At 40.5% G+C, this 23,176-nt stretch overlaps 2 protein-coding genes and 1 long non-coding RNA gene across 4 annotated transcripts in view; 2 read left to right on the top strand and 1 right to left on the bottom strand.

Moving 5' to 3' along the window:
• Nucleotides 1–930: 930 nt before the first annotated feature.
• Nucleotides 931–17,530, bottom strand: gatb (glutamyl-tRNA(Gln) amidotransferase, subunit B). Its single transcript, XM_046415423.1, has 13 exons — nt 17,229–17,530; nt 15,577–15,730; nt 15,378–15,491; nt 10,382–10,580; nt 9,798–9,920; nt 9,562–9,675; nt 8,238–8,322; nt 7,189–7,233; nt 6,562–6,754; nt 6,186–6,319; nt 1,689–1,767; nt 1,434–1,568; nt 931–1,317 (listed from the first exon to the last, which is right to left on the bottom strand). Exons 1-13 carry the CDS (start codon nt 17,375–17,377, stop codon nt 1,192–1,194), a joined length of 1,650 nt encoding a protein of 549 aa, XP_046271379.1. The 5' UTR covers nt 17,378–17,530; the 3' UTR covers nt 931–1,191.
• Nucleotides 17,513–18,794, top strand: dctpp1 (dCTP pyrophosphatase 1). The gene has a single exon (XM_046415462.1). It carries the CDS (start codon nt 17,621–17,623, stop codon nt 18,173–18,175), a length of 555 nt encoding a protein of 184 aa, XP_046271418.1. The 5' UTR covers nt 17,513–17,620; the 3' UTR covers nt 18,176–18,794.
• A 3,540-nt stretch (nt 18,795–22,334) lies between these two features.
• LOC124073180 overlaps nt 22,335–23,176 on the top strand; it is a 101,706-nt gene continuing 100,864 nt past the window's right edge. Inside the window, exon 1 of one of the 2 annotated variants that reach the window (XR_006845655.1) lies at nt 22,335–22,758. This is a non-coding gene — a long non-coding RNA (uncharacterized LOC124073180). The remainder of the gene's footprint in view (nt 22,759–23,176) is intronic. The other variant, XR_006845654.1, reaches the window with a different exon arrangement.

The raw sequence follows: 23,176 nt of genomic DNA, 5'->3' as shown, positions 1-23,176 counted from the left end.
AAATAATGCAAAGATGAACCAAACTGAATAAGAAGCATTTGATGAAAGCTTCTTCTCAAAGTAAACTGCACCAAGTTATTACATGTACAGCAGCACATGAAAGTACATGAATGCAGGAGAAACTGGAGAAAATATGTACAGGAGGGAAAATACAGAACGTTGCCATCAGACTTCAACTTTTGTCACAAAGAAGGAACTACTAGAACTAGAAGAACTGAAAACGCTTCAGCAGTTTCTGGGGGTGTGCAGTAGACATACTGGCAGTCTGGATATGGGAACTATGCACAAATACTGGCAATATATGGAACTTCTCTCACTACATTAAGTGCTAAACTGCGTTGAATGTACAACTGGAGGCAAGAAACAAGACTAATGAGTCCCATCAGCAGCCATTATTGTGCATTGATTGTCTTTTTTCCATATTTACTGATCACAAGTAGTTTCGATAAGGACATTTACACACTGAAACAATTAAGATAAAGATTGTGCAAAGGATCTACAGCTCAATATTTAGAGAATCCATATTTAATATATCAAGCATAACAAAGCAAATAATGGACTTCGGCCACAAGAGGGAGCTCACTGATCGTTCTCCTGCCTGGAAGTCTGAGGGGCAAGGTTTCTGTTTAATCTCTTAATAAGAGAGCATCTGTCATGTCAGTAATTTCACCTTCTGCTTGTGTGATTGTCAGGACTCTCAAATGACCATGATAGCTAATAAGGACAATGCTACATTAACTTATACTAACCCCTAACCCTAAACATTAAATTAATTTTTCTGTTGAGCAGATTTAGCTTTTTTCCAATCAGTATTAAGTCTCATCCTATCTTTATCACCAGGTCAGAATATAAAAAGATAGTTACTGTTTATTAGGATTCATGAACACCTTTTTATAGAAAATATTCCAAATGTCATTGCCACTGAGAGTATTCATCTGAAAATCTTTATTACTTTTTAAACACATAAATACTGTACATAAATACAGAAGATCGTGTCTGCTGTCTTTTAAAAACATTATTCAGTATTTACAAAAATTTCATCTTCTCAAGTTCTAAAGATTAATTTTAATTTTCAGCTTGAACATCAATAGTTAAATCAACCCAAAGAAGATACAGATACCTACAATATGACTTCGCGAAGGTCACATATGCCGTGATTTCACTCCCGCTCTGTGATGAAAAGTTCGACCTTCACGAAGTCTTCTCTTCTAAAATTGCCCTCACCAGAACTGGGTCGGCTCGGCCTTTGGTCTCCTTGTGAACGAGCCCCATCAGATTGTTCAGAATCTTCTTGCTTCCTTTTCTGATGGCATCAACCTAAATAGAGACACAGCAAACACAAAACATTTGATGTATCATCTGAAATCATTTGACATGCAAAAGTAAAACAAAAAAATGTAAATGTGAGTGAGAATTTGCATGTGAGCCCTCACCTCATTGGGGTGCGAGTCTAGCACCTTCTGACAGATGCTCTGCAGCTGTGTAATGTCACTAATAAGGCCTAAGTCCTTCTCCTGGATGATCTGCAGGGCTGTCTTGCCCGATGACCTCCACATCTCCTGGAACACCTGAGAGCAGGGAGAATCCAGGAAGACACAGGTGAGAACCAGAATGCAAATGAGCCCTTGCTGTTTGCACTGAGTGACAGGTAGAAGGGGATAATTGCATGGTCCGTGCAGCTGCCTGACCTGCTTGGCAATCGAAGAGGAGATATGTCCTGTTTCCTGGAGTTCCAGCAGCTCAGCCAGGGCAGAGGGAGTGATAGGGCTGAAATGAAAGGGCAGTTTAATTACAGTTTAACAGGTGTACTGACAAATTAGTGATTATAAATGGAGGGTGAGAAGAAGCGAGTGGGAGTATTAGCCTGAATGGCAAAAGAGTCTATCAGCATTTGTGAGTGAATGAAAAGTGTTTGTCTTTCCTATGTCTTTTGTTTATTCCCCAGGCTACCAGGCAAACAATCAAAATGCTGCAAGAATACGTTAATTAGAGACACTTCCATTTAGCATACTGCAGGCCAGACTCAGTTAAAATTCTTGCAAAGACACTGGGAAAAAAAACAAATGACAAGTATCTGTCTTTACAACTCAGCCTGACTGACATGTTAAATAAAGCAGTGAATCCCAGCCAGGGGTACTTGGACCTGCTGCAGGTTCCAAGGAAAGGTCAACAAATTAACTAAACCAGAAGCTGTAATTTGATTAAAAACATACATTGACATGTTTGTGTTAAGTAGGAAAATAAACAGCCAAATAGGATTACCAATTGATGTGATAAAGATCTTTAGTAAAATTACAATGACCATGAAGTTGCATCAACCTGAGCGCCGAAAACTAGTTAGCAAGCGAGCTATGAAGCTGCAATCGTTAGCAGTTGAAATAGTTTAAGTAAAAATGCTAGACGAATGGTTGAAATGACAGTTGATTTAAACGACCTAAAGAGCTAAAAGTATTGGACATACAATTTAAATAGTTGACTAAAGTTAATTTAAAAAAAACAAAACAAAAAACAGTTGAAGTAGTGAAGTACTTGATAAAAAGTTAGCAAAAAGTTGAAATAACATTAGCTAAAAGTATTGGATACATTTTTGAAAAATTGAGCTAAAAATACCAAATAAACAGCTGTAGTTTAGCTAAAGGTACTGAAAGTAATCAACAGGCAGTTGAAATAAAAAAGTAATGGATAACAGGAAATGGAAATTAAAAGTCATAGCTAAAAGTAACGGATAAGAAGTTGAAACAGTTGCTTAATGTAATTTTCAAAAAAACTGCTGAAATAGTTTTAAGTACTGAATAAAGAGTTGAAACGGTTCAAATAAATTAAAATAATAAATGATCCTTTAAATAGTTAGCTGTAAACCAAATCAACAGTTGAAACAGTTAAAGTAAGCAATGGCAGTAGTAGCATAGCTGCAGCTTGATCTGAATACTGATGAGTAAATGAGATAAATATATATATATATATATATCAGCATCCATATTTGTAAATAGTTAAAACTGCCAAATACCATCCACTTCATAACCCATTAAAGACATATTTGGATGGTGCTCGTGAAGGGGTACTTGAACTTATCTGGCTGTGGGAGCACGTCTACACACCACTCAAAAAGAGAGCCCTCATTATATTTGTTTTAAAACTTTAATGTAGGTCTGGCATCCTGTCACCACGCTGCCACAAATCAGCCATTGAACCCGCAGTGACATTCAGGCATTTGCCAGAATACCGAGCAAGGGAGCACACTGGAAGACTTGTCTCAGCTGGCTAAAACCACCCAACAAGCTCTTCATGACATGTCTGGAGCTTCACCTCTCCGACTGTACGACCAACATGCTTTCCAGTTTCTTTTTTTTTTTTTTCCATTTTACCTGAGGGTTGAGAACCAGAGGGGGGAAAGGAACTTTGTGAACATTATAAAGGACTGCCAAGATAAAAAAAGATTTGATAAGCCTATTGGAAGTCATCATATGGAAGCACATGTATGCTTAAGAACACCCTTCAAAACCTTTCATTTTATGCCCAAAATGTTCATTACTTCCTTCTGGATGCACACACTCAAAAATGTTTTTCTAAGAATGTTTGATTCTCAGCCTGCAGCTTTTGACAGTCTTGCGGGCCGCCCTTTGTTTTTCTTCAACTCTCCTCCTTTCAACCAAAGCAAATGCAGCATTATGCATAAATAAACACCAGCTACTTTGCGGTTTGCTCACACACAAACGCAACACAACAGTCTGGAAATGGTAGATAAAGTAAAGCTCGCAGCATCTGCACTGACGTCAACCGATCACTTGTTTCAATTTCATTTTGCTCTGTAATGACTCAGAGATTTTTATTCAGAGAAACCATCATATTTGAACAATGGGGAAAATTACCCATCACAGTTTATAACTCAGAACAATCTGAGCAAGCTGGAGTGAAGTTTCTAAAATCATAATCCAGTCACAGCTTCACAAATACAACTCAGATGCATGAGACGGTCCTCATTTTTCTTTTAGCTACAGACACCATCAAACTGCCAGTTTAAGAAAATTGCTACAAATAAATGAGTTTAAATAAGTGTCTGATATTCATCCCAGTGTGCCATAAACAGAAACAGTGGGAGTCAGCTGGTGCTGTTTTTCCATAGCCAGTGACTGCATGTTCATGTTTTTTTTGTTTTTTTTGAAGCACAAGTGTGATGGAAGTATTACATACTTATCTTAGCATCAAAACATCAAAAAGACCTTGGTTTCAAGTGTTTTTGGAACATTTACGAAATCCAACATGTTCCATCTGACAGGTTTTCGGCAGGGGAGATCAAAACAACACCTTCTTCCAGAGAGTAATGATTTCACTTATGTTATTGGATTTGTCAAAACGGGTGATCCCCTGATGGGCTGTCATTCTACAGCGGGTGTTTTCACATCATCGGGCACAAAGAATCAGGGGCTATCAGATGATTTATGAATTCAGGTGATTGTTGTGTGGTATGCAATGGTCTAATCAGTACTTGTGAACACTAAGAATCTAATAATCCCAGATGTCAGTCAAACCAAACCAGTTCAGTGTGAAATGCTTCGTGGATAGATAATTATTTTATCTAACGAAGGTTATATGCTGTCATTTTTAATCCTGTAATGCTGCAGCTTGATTATAGAGACATTATTTTGAGCACTACACAGCACAGGAAAAAAAACAAACAAACTTTTCTTTTGGCTAATCAGTGCTGACTCTTATAGGGAGGAAGCAGTTCAATGCATTAGATTTTAGCGACATTTCCCATTGAGCCAAGAACAACTGAGGGTTTGTTTATGGTTATGTGTGTTAGAGGTGGGAATCAACAGCAACCGCCGAAAATTTGATTGATTTTTTCCAACTGAAGTGAGCTTGTCATTATGGTTCTTGTTGTCCTGCACTTTTTGGTTTCTTTTCAGTTCAGCAGAAAGCCACTTATCATTTTTCCTCACTTAGCAAATCGAATATCATTAATAATGTGGTTAACCACTGTTCATATTGTGCTCATAAAAAAAACAAAAAAAGGCCCCTGAACGGACCTCAGTCCACAGCTGCTTGATTCATACTTCACAATCATCAGCTGACTAATTATATCAATTACAACCATGCAGGTGTATAGCGCTCCAATACTTCTCACTACTGTGGTGCAGTCAGACCAGATTTTGCTTCACATTCAACGTCAGAGAAGAAAGGATGCTGTTTCAAAGATGGCAAAGTGTATAATTTCCAACTTTGTGTTGTTCAGTGCTGTTATCAGCCTAAAGCTTGCAGTTCATGTTTACGAGCCTACCCACGCCACTTCCTGTCACCACTGTCTCTGGCCATGTGGGTAAAGTTCAGGTAAATTTTGACTGCTCATATGCATGTGCCGACACTGTTCACTTTCACCATCACATCATCCTCCTTAGGTGCTAAACTACTGATTTAACTAAGATCTAATGTTCGTTCAAGTGTTTATCAAGATTGGATTAGATGTCCCTGCAGAACCCTCATTTGTTTCTGGATCTTTTGAGGGCTCTCTCAAAGAGTAGAGCTTTGTACTCCAAATCCATCTGAATAACCATCTGCTACAGATGTCTTGAGTTGCCTCTGACTAAAGTTTAGTCTTGAGTTATTGAATATCAAGCAGAATAAATGGTATAAGATGTAATAAATCACTTCTAGGTGATTATCCTGTTTGAGATGAATCAGTTTTTCAAGAACCCTTGAAACAGAGGCTCATGACACCTTAAAGTAAAGATGAGCTTGACATACACAGACTGCACGGTTTACGGTCAGCGTCTTAACTGCTATGGGGGTGGGATAGTTTAACCTTTTTTTCTAACTTTTCTCTATTTATGTTGTTTCACTTATCAGAGGAATCCCATTTCACAAGAAACAGCAAAAGTTGTGGCAAAGTCGTGGAAAAGTATTTCATGGCCTCCTGACTCCCAAGCTGAAAGGGGCTGCAACAAAGCATCTTCACATGTGTGTACCTGAATGTACCCCTTGTTCCATTCTTTCTTCTGCCACATTTCAGAAGGTAGAAAGTGAACGAGCCAAACACAAGAGTCTCTGAGGGAGGGGTCATGCCCTGGGGATCTAACATCTCAGAGCAGAACACTGGCAGCAGAATAGCACTGCTTTCATGAGCGATGATGGCATTGTGTGGATACTGTAAAAGGGACATGAAAGGATGTCTGTGTGTGTCTCACCTCTGGCTCACACTCATGTCCTGTTGTTTGAGGTGTCCCAACAGCTGATTTATCACCCAGCCAATAACCTTCTTTGGCTCCTTCGTTGTAGCCTTCAACACCGCTTCAAAGTACTCCACCAGCCCATCCTCATTCTGCAACAAAATATCAAGAGGATGCTTTTATCACTTCACATGCATATTATCCAATTAGGATCAACTCAGCCCAGCAGAGTCCAGCAGTATGCAGCTGTCTACTGCATTCAAACAGAACCTCACCCAAGCTGACTCTGCTTGGACTTTGTCAGATGGCAATTATAAAAAAGATGCAGGAAACAGATTTGGTGAGGGAATCAACAACTCTCTCACTGGTTGGTTTCACTCGCTTATAAACTCACCATCAGAGTGAAGCTGTGCTCGGGCAGGATGCCGTATGTTTGCACCAGCCTGTCTCTTTTGACACTGGGTAGCTCTGGCAGCTCTGCCCTTATCTTCTGCACCACCACCGCCTGGCACGCATCAGTGCCAGCAGGCAGCGATGCGTTATCCTCATACACAATCAGAGGGGGCAGGTTGGGCTCTGGCATAAACCTGAAAAGAGAGGTTGGGGGGTGGGGGTGCTTTATCAGCAGTACAGATAAGCTTAGAGAAGAGAAGGTTGGCTCTTGCTGAGATACTAATAGTCCTCTTGACACCACACTTGTCACATTTCACTTACTCTGCTAATCATTTGACTCCATCAGCCTTAAACCTGTCCATCTATCATTCCCCCCTCCTAAGCTCACACACACACACACACACACACACATACATACATACGACTGAGGGCCAGGACCTTGAGTGATGTCTGTTTATTTTCCCTCCATCTAGCTGCCACTCAGAGGCTCTCATCCTCTCTCTTTCAGTCCCCGCTGAGGGCAAGATCATCTTCTGATATCATAACTGCATGCCAATAAACCCAACCTCCTGGGATGAAAAAAAAAACAGATATGCAGAGAGCCCATCAACACTAAACTAACCCTCACCTGTAATCCTGAAGACCCTCTTTGTCTCTCATAGGCACGGTCTCCCTACAGAAAAAGATGCATGCGTCATAAATTATGAACATTTTTGACTTAAAAAACAGATATGAGAAGAAATCATACTTAGGGAATTGCTGCAAAAATGTGACATATCTAACTGATCTGTAGTAATTATCGAATTATGGATTAGTTGATCAAAAGAAAACTAATCTGCAACATATTAGATAATCAATTTAGAGTAAAAATAATCACTTGTTACAGATCCAGAATGCTTTCACTGAGTTGAGAGAATGCAGTTTTTCTCACTGGGCACCTGGAACCTTAAATAACATGCAGAACAAGCTAAAGCTTACCTCATTTTCATCAATTTAAATTTTTCATTTCATTTTGATATTATTTAACCTCCAACTGTTGTTATTTTGGTTGAGTCATTTATTTGAAATTTATTTTTAACTGCTTCTCCTGATCTGAAGGTTTTGTAATTTTACTAATCTGTTTTTTTATCATTATTATTTTTACTTCTTAACACCATTTTTTTTATTTACCAGTTACCATTCTATTTTATTCCCTATTTTTTGTGCTGTAAATGAGGTCTCCACCTCAAAGTATTTCCAAGTTTAAAGATAATTATTCATAATGATACCAAAAACAAGTTCAACTGTAACGATCTATTCCATAAATATATATATGTATGTATGTACATTTGGATTTTGAACTTTTCAGGAAATTAGAATGCATTCTATTAAACACACTTCACCATGTACCTTGGACAGGCAAGAACTGATGGGAAGGAGCCAGAGCACCAGAAGATGATCAAGGCCTCAGCTGCATGCGAGCTGGCTCATTCTGTAAGCTCATAAACCTATGAGTAGCACATAGCTCATAGATAACACAGGATGACGGCGGCCTCCAAATGGCTCTATTCATCATGATTACCATGATGGTTCTTCCACAGCAAAGCTCAGGACTAATGAACCAGGCACAGTTCCCAGTCAGAGGGTGCCGTAGTGGCTGAAGCTTGGCATCGTGATGCTGCTCTTTCATTCTCTTACCCTGATTTGGAATCATATGCCCGGGTCTCGTTTTGGACTGTCCCTCCTCGCTGCAGAACACCCATCTGTCTCTGGATCTCGTAGTCTGGCGACGTAAGGGAGAAGATGCACACAAATACAGACAGTTTATTCAAAACAGCAGTACACACAAATATAATTTTGTGTGTGATGTACTGGCAATCCTCAGGTTTCTGACTGCTGCCACATTGTAACTGTGATAAACAATCTTTTTCTCTGTGACTTTTAAAGAGCACCTCAGCGGCAGTGAAGTGGGCAACTGTGATACACCTTTATCAATAAATAATCCAAGCACAGCATGATGGTGTGTCAAACTACACCTGAAAAACTGCATGTAAACAACAAAATTTTCTGGCTGTGGCTCTTCGTCAGCTTTTTAAAGTGAAGCTCAATCAACAGTCAGTTGAAGTTAGGAGTCACAGTTGACATAAAATCCATGCCTTTCGAAGTGAACAGCTGTGAGAAGCCAAATTAGCTTCTATCTACACAGCTAACTGTTTGTGACTGGTTGTCAGTCCTAAACTTGTGCTTTGAGAGATGCTGTCAATACTGACTATGCTTCCTGTCTTAATGTCTCTTCATAAATCTTGTTTTCATTAAATAGAATGTGAAAGACATAAAACGGTTTGTTATACCCGACAGCACGTAAATAACCTGCTCCTTTGTATGAGTGTCTTTGCATATTTAGACCCTTTACTGAAATTAGCAGTACCACATTATGACAACACAACAAGTACAAGTTCTACACTGAAAATATTACTTAAGTAAAAGTACATAAAAATATCAATTATAAAAGTATTCACAATGCTGAAACATGGCCCCTATGAGTGTTATATTACATCTTTGGACTGGTATTACTGATTACATTCAGGTGTATGTAGCATTTTATTGTTATATTTGTTTGAAAAGAGACAGGCTAGCTGCTTTCCTCCATTTCCAGTCTTTGTGCCAAGCAAAGTTAAACAGCTGCTGTCAAAACACCATTTCTGCACAACATTTGAGCAGATATACTTATATACATTCCACCACTGCATTTCTACTAGTTTGACTTGTGGCACACACATAATTACACACACATACACACACACTCAAGGTAATTCTTTTCGGGTCACAGAAATGCAAACGTAAACTCACTAAATGGTCTTTACTTTCAGGATTGTGTGTGTATTTGCGCGTGTGAGCAATCATGCAATTGTGAGACCCATTCAGACAGAGCAGCCTTAAAAGCAGCTCCCTAAATATCTGTTGCTCTCTTAAGCCATCCTGCTGTCCCGCCTTTAACTTTTAAATATTTTATGGTGCTCACCGATAGCCCTGGCCAAGTAGCGGATGCTATTGAGGTTCTTGACCTCTGTCCTGACGCCCAGGGGCTCGCCTGGTTTGTGGACAGACACGTTGGCATCTACTCTCAGCTGTCCCTCTGTGAAGAAAGACGAACAAGATGCGCTCAACGGGAAATAAGTTTGGGTTTGGAGGTATGGCAGCTTAGGATAAAAAGAGGGACGAAAGCAGAGAGACAGAGACGGAGAGTGATTTCCATACCAGACATGTTGCCTCGACAGGTGCCGAGGGATTGCAGGAGGAGCTGAAGCTCTCTGACAGCTGCAGCAGCCTCCTCTCCACAGCTCATGTCTGGCTCCATCACCAGCTCCATTAGACCTACACCTGACGCATGTGAAGACAGCTGTGTTTTACATCTCTCGGGTACCGATCCCATAGAGCTCTGCAGCAAACCTCAACAGTTCTTGCTTTGTTGGGCAATTGGAATCCGTATGAATATCACTTCTTTCAGAATTAAAAGAGGAAGCTGGTGTTCTGAAAAAGTTCTTCTTATTATCAACAAATTTCATAAGACCACAACAAATAAACATGTTAGTATGTCATTCAAACCTCTTCTGAATTCCCTGTTGTTCATGGGACTCAACACAAAGCCGGAAGACGGAAATTTCTTTATAAACTACAGAGCCCATGTTCATAGTAATGATAAACATGTCACCCAAAGCAGACTACACATTGGTATCATTTTACTGTTGCTTTTCTTGAGATTTATTGAAGATAAACATGTAGAATACACCCCACATATATTCTTTTAAAGCAGGGAACAGGTCTTTGCTCTCAGCTGTTACCTGCTCTGTTGAGGTCTATGAGTGTCTGGCTGCGGAGGTCATCATGGAGGCTCTTGCCACTGTCCTGCTCCAGCTGAATCTGTTTGATGTTGACAGTTTTTCTGATGACCTGGTTCTTTTTTTTCCCTCCGAGGAGGCTGTAAGTCAGCTTGCCGTCTACTGCGATGGGCAGTCGCTGCTGAGTTATCTGGTATCCAGCCTGAAATTTGAAAATGCATCAGCCTGATATGAAAAAAAATTCAGTGGTGTACAACTCTTGCCAGCACGGTTGCAGTGTAAACAGAGAAACCAAAACCAAAATGTTTGCCAGCACATACTTCATCCCACATGAAATTAGCTTGGAAAACAGGCTGATCACTTTCACTTCCTTGAAGTCAACATCAAAGGTGATATCATGCTGCTCTAGTAGGAGTAATTAAAAATTTCAACTGATACACCAGTCGGGAATAACTTTACAATGTCATCCTTTAACCTCGTTCACAAAATACAACAGTCTGTCGCTAACTGATATCCTTCTAGTTCACTGGAAGATGAGTTTGGTGAAAGACAGAGATAGATAAATTATAGATAAATGTTCAGATTTTCCTCAAAAACAATATTTTTTTCTCCTGCAGTACATATACACTATACAGACAAAAGTACTGGGACATCTACCCATTTCACCAACGAGGACTTTGGTGACATCACATATATAACTGCATGGACATTGTTGTGGAGTTGGTCCCTCCTTTGCGGGTGTGGTAGCATCCATTCGTGTTTCTGTGGGGGTTGTTGTCCATTCATGCAGTGCAGCGTTTGTGGGGTCGGGCAATGGTGTTGGAAAGGACCCACCCGACCATGTCTTTGTGGACCCCGCTTTGTGTGCAGGGGGTGCAGTCATGCTCGGGTGGAAGAGGGCCTTTCCAGGGCTGTTGCCATGGGGCTGGAGGCATACAGTCGTCCAAAATGACTTGACATGCTGAAGCATTAAGATTTCCCTTCATGGGAAGTGAGGGGTCCAGGCCAACCCTGAAAAACCACCCCATATCACACCTGCAGGTCTGTCCCAATACTTTTGTCTATAAAGTGTATCTCCTTTCTGTATGTCCTACATTAAATGTAGGCCTTCATGTTCACTGTTAATGTTATTAAAGTATCATGAAAATACTTCTCATCCCATTGACTGTTACATGTGTTTTTTCAGCGTGCAGACAGGTACTGCAAGCTGCAATGTGAGTAAATCTGTATCAGCAAAAGATACATAACGTGAGTAATTCAGTGTTTCACTTTATTTCCTAGTCATACATCGAGTAAATCGAATGAATCCTCATTTTGCGTGACTGAAATGTCCTTTTTCAACAGGAAATACATCAAATTATGGAAGTAAGATACCATTTCCTGGAGTCTTTCATTTAAAACTCCCTACTTCAGTGAAATAACAGTGATGAGTGAGTATGCTGCAGTCAGTGTCATGGGTCTGTGTAAAGCAGCATCGATTAAACTCAGTGCTTTCTGATTGGCTGTGCCGTCATTAAAAATTCCTCTCAAGGTCTCTGCTCACAAAAGCATGAGAATAAATATTTCACCTGCTCCTACGGTATATTCCTAAAAGAATCTGCTTCCTCAAGTATTAACGTCCCCATGTTTCTATGGCAACCAGATCACAGGACCTACACATTAATCATACTTATGCTAAAGAGAGCGAGGCCGTGGGAGAAGAGATTGGGGGGCTGTTAGTCACTGGCTTTCTGCGCGATGTGCCTGATCGACACAATCAATCACCCCCACACCTCTTCCTTTTAAAACAAACGAGAGAAAAAAAAAAACCCAACACTATCAGGGATTTTCGTTTTCAATTTCTATTCTTCTTGGTGGATTCAATCTTTAAATCTGTTGGCTTTGTGAATACTGTGGCAGCTTATCAGAAATCCCCTGCTTCTAACATAATCTTTTCACGAGTTTGGCCTCAGCTGTTGAAAATGTCTCTGCTGGCTGAAACACGAGCATGCTGTACATTAGGGAGTTGTGTAAGAGAAGGCTATTTGCATTTCCTACATAATACATCAACCGCTGTTGCTACATGATGAAGGAAGAGTGTTGTTAATAAGTTCCTGCTAGCCACACAAGTCCCCCCGCCCCATTTACACTCTGACAGCAGACTGAGCCCTAATGAGCAGCGATGCTCCAAACACTTCCTGTGACTCCTCACCCTTTTCATATCCAAAGATAAAGATGAATTCCTGATCACATGCTGTACGCACAGGATCGTACAAACGCGCGGGCCAAACTAAATTCTATCTTATGAGCTGCTGAGTCATTTTCTGACTCATTTCAAAGTTGCTAAACAAACCAGTCGGTCATCTCATTACTCACGCCTGCACGCTGATGTCCTTCTCGGCTGCCCGCGGAGGTCACAAAAACATTCATAGCTCCCATTTAACACATGTCAAGGTTTCATCAGCCAGGCCGGGTGTGTTTGTTTAGAGACGTAACATCTCAGGGAAATAGTAATTATTATCGTAATTTGCTTCTGCTCATAGGTTAGTGCAGGGCTGCTGGTGCATGTTATTACAGGGCTGTTAAAAACTTTGTATATGTGTCTTGTCTGCCGCTTGAATTCAGAAGGAATACTGGCTGGGCAGCACTATTAATCATTTAATGAGCAACTGTGGTGCTTTACAAACGCAATCAGGGATTGTGGAACATATCAATAATGTACAACGCAATTTACAAATGTATTTTTCAAGGGTGGGATAATTTCTCCCTCAGTCCTGCTCCTAGTTTCGTTTGATGAGCACAGATTACAGTCAGACTTTAGGCCAAATGTGAAAAATGTTCCATCATCTACAATCTGACTTCAGTTTATCAAGCTGCTGCACACAACATCGGGACAGATCACTGATTTTGAACAGCTGAAGACACTAATACAAACTAAACAATTATAAATAAGGCAACAGAAGGTATCAAGCACAGGGCACACAGTCAATTTTAAACACAAATATAAGTTCAGGTTCAGCCTGCTGGCATGAGTTGTTTGGGAAATGTCACAGAAAAAGTAAAACTGTAATCGGGTATTATCGCCCCTGCTGTGTGTGTCAACTGCTGAGAATTACTCCAAAAGAGGTGATGCAATCTCCAGTAAACACACAATGGCAGAGAAGAGGAACCAAACTGTAATCCCAGCGCTTCTGGAGGGGATTTTGCTGGAATTTCTAGATGCAAGGACTTTCTGGGTGAGATAATGTATCCCTACCATGGTGATTTAAATATGTACTGCTGCAACTTTGTGATAATCAGTAAGTCTGTGAAATATGACATGGGAGGAAACTCTACTACTAGAAAACTACTGCGCTCCATCAAGCGTTTTAACAATAAAGTCAAGTTAGGTGAGAAATTTGAGCAAAAACTCATCAAATTGTCTAATCTATTGTCTAAACAAAACAGCGCAGTAAAATGACCAGCTAAAGGTTTTTTTACAGTGTACTGCATGCCGCTTCATGACGGATCTCTCATTTTAATCAGAATTCCTTTATTTATCCCTGAAGGGAAATTCTTAAAATTCTTAATGGGTAGTTTCTATGAAATACTACCAAAAGAAAAGAAAATATGCCTCTTAAACTCTTCACTCCATAATCATCCCCTTCGTTACCTTGCCCAAAGCTGTGTAAGCACAATATCTTACCATGGAGAGACTGACTTTGAAAATTCAAAATGCAAAATTCTCAAACACCTTTCTTCAAAGAACATGAGGTGTAAGAGGTCTCCATAGGGCAGGACACTGCAGACTTCCCATGACATTTCCATCTATGCCTTAAAATGTCACTCATAATGGCAGTAAAATTACCCTTCTTGCCATGCAAGCACTCCATTACAGCAAAGTGAACATCACTTGGGCGAGACCATTAAATGGAAACATCACTGTTAAAAAAATTTTTTGGGTTTTTTTTTTTATACTTCTACCACTACCTTACTAGACTGCTCATTTATAATTCCTGAAATACCATGCTGGTAAACATGTCTGTTCTATTTATTTGTTTATTTAACAGCAGTAAATTGGAAAACTGAAATAATAAGAATTTAAAGCTGCAGGGAACCCTTTTTGGCCACTTGGGGGCAGTAGAAAAAAACATTCAGCAGTTATGAAGCAACATTATCATTTATTTGTGTTTGTAGCCACCTGGAGAAAGTAAGTCCTATATTCAGTTAGTTTCTTTTGTTTTTGGTCTCTGTAACTACTAAATGTTTTTATGGCTGAAAACGGATGCCCGCATCAACAGAAAACAGCACTATGAGAACAGTGATTAACACTGCTTTAAAAGATTGTACTCAACAGTCACTATATGAGGACTTTCAGTTAGAAATGAGGTACAATTATAAAATACCACCACCTATTTTAAGAAAAAGGCTGGTATCTAAGTGAAGTCCATTAACAATAACTACTGAATATCAGAATTATATTAACTTACAAAACTGTTCATTTTAATTAGCTTTTTAATTTTCATATCTTATGATTAGTTCAGACGGTTTCTAATCAAACATATCACACCCAGAACTGTTCAGTCAGAGATGGCTGCCTGGGATTTTAATGACTCTACTAATGATGGAAATTATGTGAATAAAAAGAAAGCTATCCCCAAATTATCAGCAAAGGCACAGAGAAGGAAATGACCTGTGGGTAATGTAAAAAAAAACAGAAGTGCACTGAAGGATATGAGCTGATAAGAGGGGAAAAAAAACACCAGCGATTTTCTTTAACGGCTTTCTATGTCATTCATCGGTTTGTGTGGCAAACAGCATTTTTTGCTGTTTCAGCAAGACTTGCTCACTATTAGCTGGGAGAGTTCACTGAGAGTGGGGTGATGGAGAAGCTGGAGGCAGATGCAATGATGCAGCATGATGTTCAGGACAATAGTGTGTCTACACTGCTGTTTGTCAAATAAAGTGCCCATACTAATGCCTGTACCTATTAAACTCTAGATGTTGTACAGAACGTAACGACAGGGAGAGAAAAACTCACAGGGAGGTCAGCGTAGAAGTAGTGTTTCCTGTCAAAAAGTGACTTCCTGTTTATAGCGCAGTTGAGAGCCAATCCTGTCATCACAGCTGCCTCGACACATCGTTTGTTCAGAACCTGGGGACATGTGGGGACAGTAGCCCATGAAAATGTGTTCCAAAACCAACAAACTGTTTTCCTTTGAATTAACTTAAACACTTACGGGTAATGTGCCAGGCAAGGATGCATCAAAGAATGACACGAGGGAGTTCGGAGGTGCTGAGAAGCAAACCGATGAGCCAGAGAACAACTTGCTCTTGGAGTTAATCTGGGCGTGGATTTCCAAGCCCACCACTCCAACCAGCTGCTGGGAAGCACTGAAGCAGAGACGAACAAGACATAGAACAGACAGGACCATATAAAAGAAACTTCTACCATTCCAGTGAACTGAGGATATCAAAATTAGCCAGAACACCAGACATGTATCATGACAAAGGAAACTACTTCTTTCTGCCTACATGACAAGCTCCCACTAAAACAAGGACATTTCATACAGAACTGGTTTCTTGATTCCCTTCTACATACTAATTCTAAACAGTATCAGCACACTGTGTGTTCACATAGGGAAGATAAAAAAAAAAAATCAACATGTGTACTAATGAACACCTGATTTTTGATTTGCTTTTGATGTATGTACTGCTCACAGCTCACAGAAAATAAATTGCAAATGGATGCGATACAATTCCTGAAGCATTAAATCTTTGAAAATACATTTTGCTTTCTCTTTGAGAAGTTTATGTGAACAAATTAACTTGACATCTAATGGGCCACCACTTGGATCATGTTGATTTCTTTTGTATATTAAAAGACAAAAAAAAAAGTAGGCTACAAAGCGGACACTACAGTGTAGTATGGAAATGGAACACAACAATACTTTGGTATTGTATCACTGTCTGTCTCACAACTCCATCAATTTTGCACATGAAGCTCTGCTAACTTTTCATGAGAAGCAATGCATGAAAACAGTTGGACGGCTACTGTGGTATCAGAGGGAGCTGTCTCAGAAACTAAGCAATGGCAAACATGGCCCAGTTAACCCTTTAAGGGGCCCTCTGGGACAAATCAGCTGCTCATCCCCCTCTCTGAGCATGTAAACAACATTGCTGCACTCAGAATTACATGGCTCCTGGTTTGCTATTTGATTACCACCTACTTTCATGGTCTTTGTCACGTTACATTCAAATACATCTCCTAAAACCAACCGTCTCATAGGCCCACTTTGCTCAAACTGGTAATCAGACCGCTAGTTGCACTTGGAGACCACAAATGGTAAACTTTAAAGACTGGAGGCTTGTAACAGGCAGGGAGAGTCTACCAAAAATATGCTATTGTGTTGCATCATAGGTAATGTAGGATGTTTTTGAAAGTTGTAACTATAATTCAATATATCCCGGCGTCCCAAACTCTGATTTCCATTCTTGTCATCATTGCAAAATCTGTCTCTTGCAAGGAAAGTGCAACACAAAACAGCCGGCAAGTGAGCGGAACTGAGAGGGATAACAGACGATATGTAACGATAGCAACAGCACTTTTGCCTGAATGTAAGTTAGCTGCTAGCTCGCCGGTTTAAACTGAGTATGATTAAACTGACGCACTTAAAGAAAAAAGGCCATTTGAACACAAATTCTTTATTTCTTCTTCAGTAGGTTAACGGTGAGTGGCTTGTTATACACTAAAATATTCGCCTTTCGTTCGCTTTATCGTTAACTACTGCTTACATATAACTTGAGATGTACTAGCTCGGCAGAGGGGCATGTCAGGGACACCGCGACGCAAACTATCCCACACTCTTTCTATTTTAGCAGCCCCACTCACCTTTTTGCTCTCGGTTGCGGTTGACTGCCACATCGTGCGTGGGACGTGCTTATTCTTCTAATTACACACGAAGCCTTTGGATAAAATGTTGATATTTGTTTATTCATGCTGTGCAGCAACTCACTTGCTGCAACTGAGGGGGCAGCCATGTTGTACGAATCTAATGAACACGGGAGCTGTAGTTTCGTTTAAGGTGACATTTGGACAAATACGCAGCTAGTTTTCGGGTTAAAACTACAAGACCCAACATGCGTAAATCTTAGCAAGATTCCGGTTTCCGACATAAGCTGCATCATTTCCGTTTTGACAACTGGCGGGATTTGTCCACATGGTATGTGCTGAGCAGGTTGTTTACAGACCGTAGAAAGTGGTTTGTGTACATTTAATACAACATGATGGCTACAAACGGAAAGGACGCCTGTGGAAGAAAAAGTGACGCGCCATCGGTGTCTTTAAATGGCAGCAATTGTGTTTTTGCTAACAAGTCTCACTCATCTTTGGTAAACGGGGCAGCAGCCGAGGCGTCGTCTCACTCCAAGCTGCAGAACGGAGGGGCCGGGCGGGCTGAGAGGTTCACCTTTAGCTCTGAGCCCACCGTTGAGGACATCAGGCGGATGCAAGCGGAGTTCACGGACGAGCGGGACTGGAACCAGTTCCACCAGCCCCGTAACCTGCTACTGGCTATGGTCGGGGAGGTGGGCGAGGTGGCCGAGCTCTTCCAGTGGCGGGGTGAGGTGGCCGAGGGCCTGCCGGACTGGACCGATTCGGAGCGTGAGAACCTGGCACACGAACTCAGCGACGTGATGATCTACCTGGTGGAGCTCGCCGAGAAGTGTCGCATCGACCTTCCCCAGGCGGTGCTTCGTAAAATGGCCTTAAACCGACAGAAATACCCCGCCAGCAAGGTGCACGGATCGGCCAAAAAGTACACTGAGTACAAGGACTGAGTTTGGGTATTGAGAAGACGCCGGTCGCAATGACTGCTGGAGCTGCTGATTACTGACAGCATGCAGTAGTTTTACTTGGGCCCACTACTGAACATTATGCCCGTTGGTTCAAATGGCTTTTCTCCTGGATGGGCTTGTTACGTAACTCTAATGCTCTTAACTTTTGTGTATTTTCTGTGATACGCGTTTGTTAGCCTAGTTGCCTTCATGTGCAAAGTCACATTTAGTACACACTTGAGGGATGTTGGCTTTTATTGGGGTAACTTTTAAATCCTGTTTTTAGTCTGATCTATCGATGTGCCTGAGTGGGTTTGAAACAGTGTATGCTCTTTGCAGGAAAATATTACTGTTGTGCAGAGTAAGGGGAGTATTAAGAAGAATATATTGTAGAAGTTACAGCTTCTCACCAGTTTATGAATGTGACCGAGTGAATCAGAAAAGTGGAGTTGAAACAGATTGTGATTGTTCTGACCACCTCTGACTATTTTAAATTGCTTTTGGGTTATTAGGTTCTCTGATGTATCCTCATTTCCTGTCAGGGTTGGATCGACTCTTATTGTACTTTGTTCACTTCACAATTGCCCTGTTTTTCCCTGAAGTAAACATTGCTTTGACTCTGTCCAGTGTATTTTTCACTCACTTGTTGAAGTTTTAAAAAATGGTTGTCAATGGGAGCTCAATTGTTTGTTGGCTATGTGCACATTCAGAGTAAACATAAGACCATGGAAAGAAATTTCCACTCAGTTCCAGGTTTATTAAGTACACCTAGCTGAGTCTAATGCTTTACTAACACAAACGCCCTGATGTAAAACTTGCCTTCAAGGTTACAACATTCTGTTTTTGTGGAAACTCTCTCATAGATTCAATTTTATGGTCATTTTGGGAGGCTGCAGTCTGTGAAAAATGTTGAATTGTATTTTACGTATTTTAGAGCAAAGCCTGTTTCTAATATTTGGTCTACTGACTTTGATAGAAGTGGGCTGGCTGCTATGGCAAATACGCCTCAGCGTAAGAATGCAATTCAAGTGCACGTCTAAAACAAATCTACATGACTCATCTTGCCTAGATTCAACAACATAAAAATGGCCCACGTTAAGCGTAACAACAGATCATCATCAGTCCACTTACCGCGTAACTTGTAGAGTGCTAGACAGCATTATTCAAAGGGCTTTCAGTTTTGCCACATATTCACCCTTACACACTCACACACACTGTAAACATCCATCATGCAAGCATGCCTAACCATTAGGAACAAATATGGGGTTTATGATCTTGCCGGTGGACACTTGGAAGACCATGGGATTGTTGAACAACCAGAGCACACTGACAGCGGTTGGTCATGTCTGCGCGTTTAAGAGGAGGCTGTGTAGCATATAACGGTGAACCAAACATCTGTGATTTTTCATCTGATGTGTTATGATTTGCAAACATGGCCCTCAGCTGTATATACTTGTATTCACTCAGAGAAATGAGTCATCCGCAGTCTGCAAAGGGGAACAGTCATGCGTCACCAAAGTGTTACTCGGTGCGCAAGTTGAACCTCACTTCAAAGTGAAAATTTACTTAAGCAGATGTGACATAGCATGCCACATTAAGAATGTGCAATTGTCCACATATTTGATGTGTATCCAAAAACTTGAATATGCACACTCTCCTCCTTTTCTGGCACTGTAATGGGTAAATATCATTTCAAATTTAAGCTCTTAAGTGTCAGAGTTACAGGAAAAACAAGGACTAAGTTTTGTCTTTCATGATCAAATGGGGTAGCATAACAGTAGCCGCCCACCATAAATTTGTTCTTTGAGATTATTAAGCCCTCTACAATAGTCCTCCCCAAAGTCTGCAGCACAAAGTGAAATATGATTCTGCAGTAGTTAATCTAAAACATGAGCCACTCCTCACTTACAGGTTGACTTTTGTGATGCACAGCGAACCTCATTGCAAAACAGTGTGCGCTGCCTTACGTGAGAGATCGTGACACATTGTAGGTGCCATCTCAATATTCATTGTCTACCTTTGTGCCAGTCAGGAAGCAAGCTGCAGTTACAGCTGTCCCAGGAGAGTAAACTGTAAGCTCCTTCATCCGGCATCACTGCTTTTATTGCAGTTTTCTGTCCTGCTGCTTCTCTGAGAGTACACGAGCACTGCCAAAAGTTATCCTTGGCAAGATCTCTTTACTTTGTGAAATCCTCATGCATGTTGAGGTGGAAGTGGTGGAATATAATGAGGTGTAGCACATTTTTACACATTGTAATTTGCTGCACATGTGAAGACAGATGTAAAATAAGTTTTAATCTGCCTCTGAGGCTATACAACACATTTCACTGATAATCTGTAATAATATGCCACATTCACTTGTTGTATATGAACAATAATATTTTTTAGAACTCTTCTTTGAAGCACTTGTCATGGTCTTTGCTTTGTCATGCATTAATTAACGCAAATGAACGAACGACCTTATCTGCATCTACCCATTGAAGCTGTGAAGTCATTTTACATTCACAAAGTCTGCTCTCATGTTTCCCGGGCTACAGTGATGGGGATACTTTCAGAAATCCTTATAAGTCCTTAATACTTTAAGCACTTTAAGTAATGGTGGATTCCATTTACTGCTGATAAGAGTACTTCATGTAGTCTCTACCTGCTACTTGGTGGAAGTCATTTTTTCATAGCCAGAGTGGACAAATGACTTTTAAATGCTACAAATACCTCAAAAGTTGTGTTCTGAGAGTAGGAACCACCTAACAAATGTCATAGTAAATTGTACATTTGCAGCCAGAGTTACGATGCACGAACTGCTTCAATCCAAATAACGAAGAGGACCGAGAACTGCTAAGTGCAGATTTGCAAGGCTGCTTATATTAATAGGTTGTATTTTGTTTGCCTAAAAGTGGGATATAAATGTAAAGTTGTTATCAAATGAACACTTTCAGACTTTCCAGTTGTTAAAACTGTTAGCGGAAAGTTAGCTGAGGAAATGTTTGGTGCCCTCATTTCTTCGTGTTTTGAGAGAGAAGTTCGCCGTGGCGTCGTTTCTTGTTTGAAGAAGGCACTGAGGGCTTAATTACACTGAAGACTTTTGATGAGGTTAAATCTTAGATTTTCTATGGTCAACCCAGCAGATACAATCAAACTTGTTGTTGCTTCTTTTGAGTTTCAAAAGGATGTGGGATGTCTAATTCTTCATGCTCACACAGATAAGCGTTCAAAGAGACGTTTCCTCGAGTGATTGTATTTCTTTTTTTTCTTTCTTTTTTGTCTGAATAAGCTACAGTTTCTCTCTTTCTTACTGTCCACTTCCTCCTCCTTTTCACTATCTGAGTCACACACACATAGATGCTCTTTTATCCTGTCATACAGACAGCAGTGGGAGCTGTCAGATCTCACACACAGTGGGGTTACGCAGCAGCAGGGGTTCACATCGCATCACATCCCACACATACACACACACACACACACGCGCACACACACACATACACACACAGACAGACTGTTTTATTTTGGACCACTGCTAATGGCTGGGCATGATTTTGTCTCTTTTGTGCGGTGCTGCCAGAGACAATCACATCTTGAATACCCCAAACTGATCCATTCTGAGCATCATCTGCTTGGCAATTTTCTTTCCTTTCATAAACCTGACAGCTGAGCCATTACAGCAGTGTTACAAGTCAAATTCCTTGCCAACAATTTAAGATTATGCGAGTATGTGCATGGTTTACAAGCAGTTCAGTCTTCATTGTTCGCAAGGGTGAATCTGGTCACAGGCTATTGCTTATCTATAAAGTACATTGCTGAGAAATATTGTCTCCATGGTCTCTACAGTTTATACCTTACAATGAATATCATTTTGTGTAAGTTGTGATTTAGAAAATGACATTATAAAAGAAAAAATGTATTTCCCTTGACATTTCCAAGGGAAATACATTTTTTACAGTTACCCACATGAAAAACTAAACTACGTTTTTGTTTCAGATAGGGTGCTTATTTTCTGCCAAGAGAAACAATGAGGAAATGCAATGTTTTTTCCCCTTTTTGTTTCTGATCTTTGCACTTTTAACTCATTTGACACATGTGATTTTAGATCATAGATTGACATGACGTAACAGCACAGGTGTGGTCAGTTAAAGTTCCGGTGCCCTGGTACTGTGCGTGCTCTCTCACCTGTGCAGTCTCTAACATAAATCGAACGCACCCTTTATGGTGGGGCGGTTTATTTAAGCTAATTATGCTCTTCGTCCTCTGCTGCCACCTGCTGATTTTTTAAATTCTAATTTAAATATCTTCGAGCAACTTTTAACACAGGTTGCTCTTCTTAGCTTTTTAGAAACCAGCACAAATGCCCAAAAGTTCACTCATGCAGCTTTTTCTTGGCTAAGAGGAAGAATATTTCCTTAACCGAATTCATTAGCTCGTCGTTTTAGCTTTGCCTGTTAGCAACAGTTGTACTTGAAGCCTTGTGACTTCCTGTCATACCTGTTGGCAGCTCAGTACCACAACTCCTACCAAAGGACACCTGTTTCCAAAGGATTTTTTCCCCACTAATGCGAAGATATGTTGATCATTACTTCGTCATTTCATCTAAGGTGAGAATTTTCTGATTATGCTACAAACCAGGCTCATGCGCCGGCTTTGTTCAGTTGTGTGCTTGGTAATTTCAGCTGTAAGCCTGCTGCTACTGTTTAATTGCTGTTTCACATTCATCCGGTGTTTGTTGGCATCATGTTGGCTCATGCTGGCAGCTAATTTTTGCTCTCATGCTGCTGCCATTTTGTGCAACGTTTGCATTGGTGTTAGTTGTGAATTAATTTATTGTGATGCCTGTGCTTTGCTTTCTTCTTGTTTTGCCCACGGATTATGTTGCTTTAACGGTGTTAATTTGCATAGTGGTGAAATACAGTGTATCAGTATTAGAGTGTTGTTAGATGAATTGGTTGTGCGACATATTTTCTCCCAGGTTCTTGGTGTTCTTGTGGAGCTGCCAAGTGCCTCAATGCAAATTGG

The sequence above is a fragment of the Scatophagus argus genome, chromosome 2 (assembly GCF_020382885.2).
Source record: "Scatophagus argus isolate fScaArg1 chromosome 2, fScaArg1.pri, whole genome shotgun sequence".
Classification (NCBI taxonomy): domain Eukaryota; kingdom Metazoa; phylum Chordata; class Actinopteri; family Scatophagidae; genus Scatophagus; species Scatophagus argus.
This window is presented reverse-complemented; position numbering and strand designations above follow the sequence as displayed.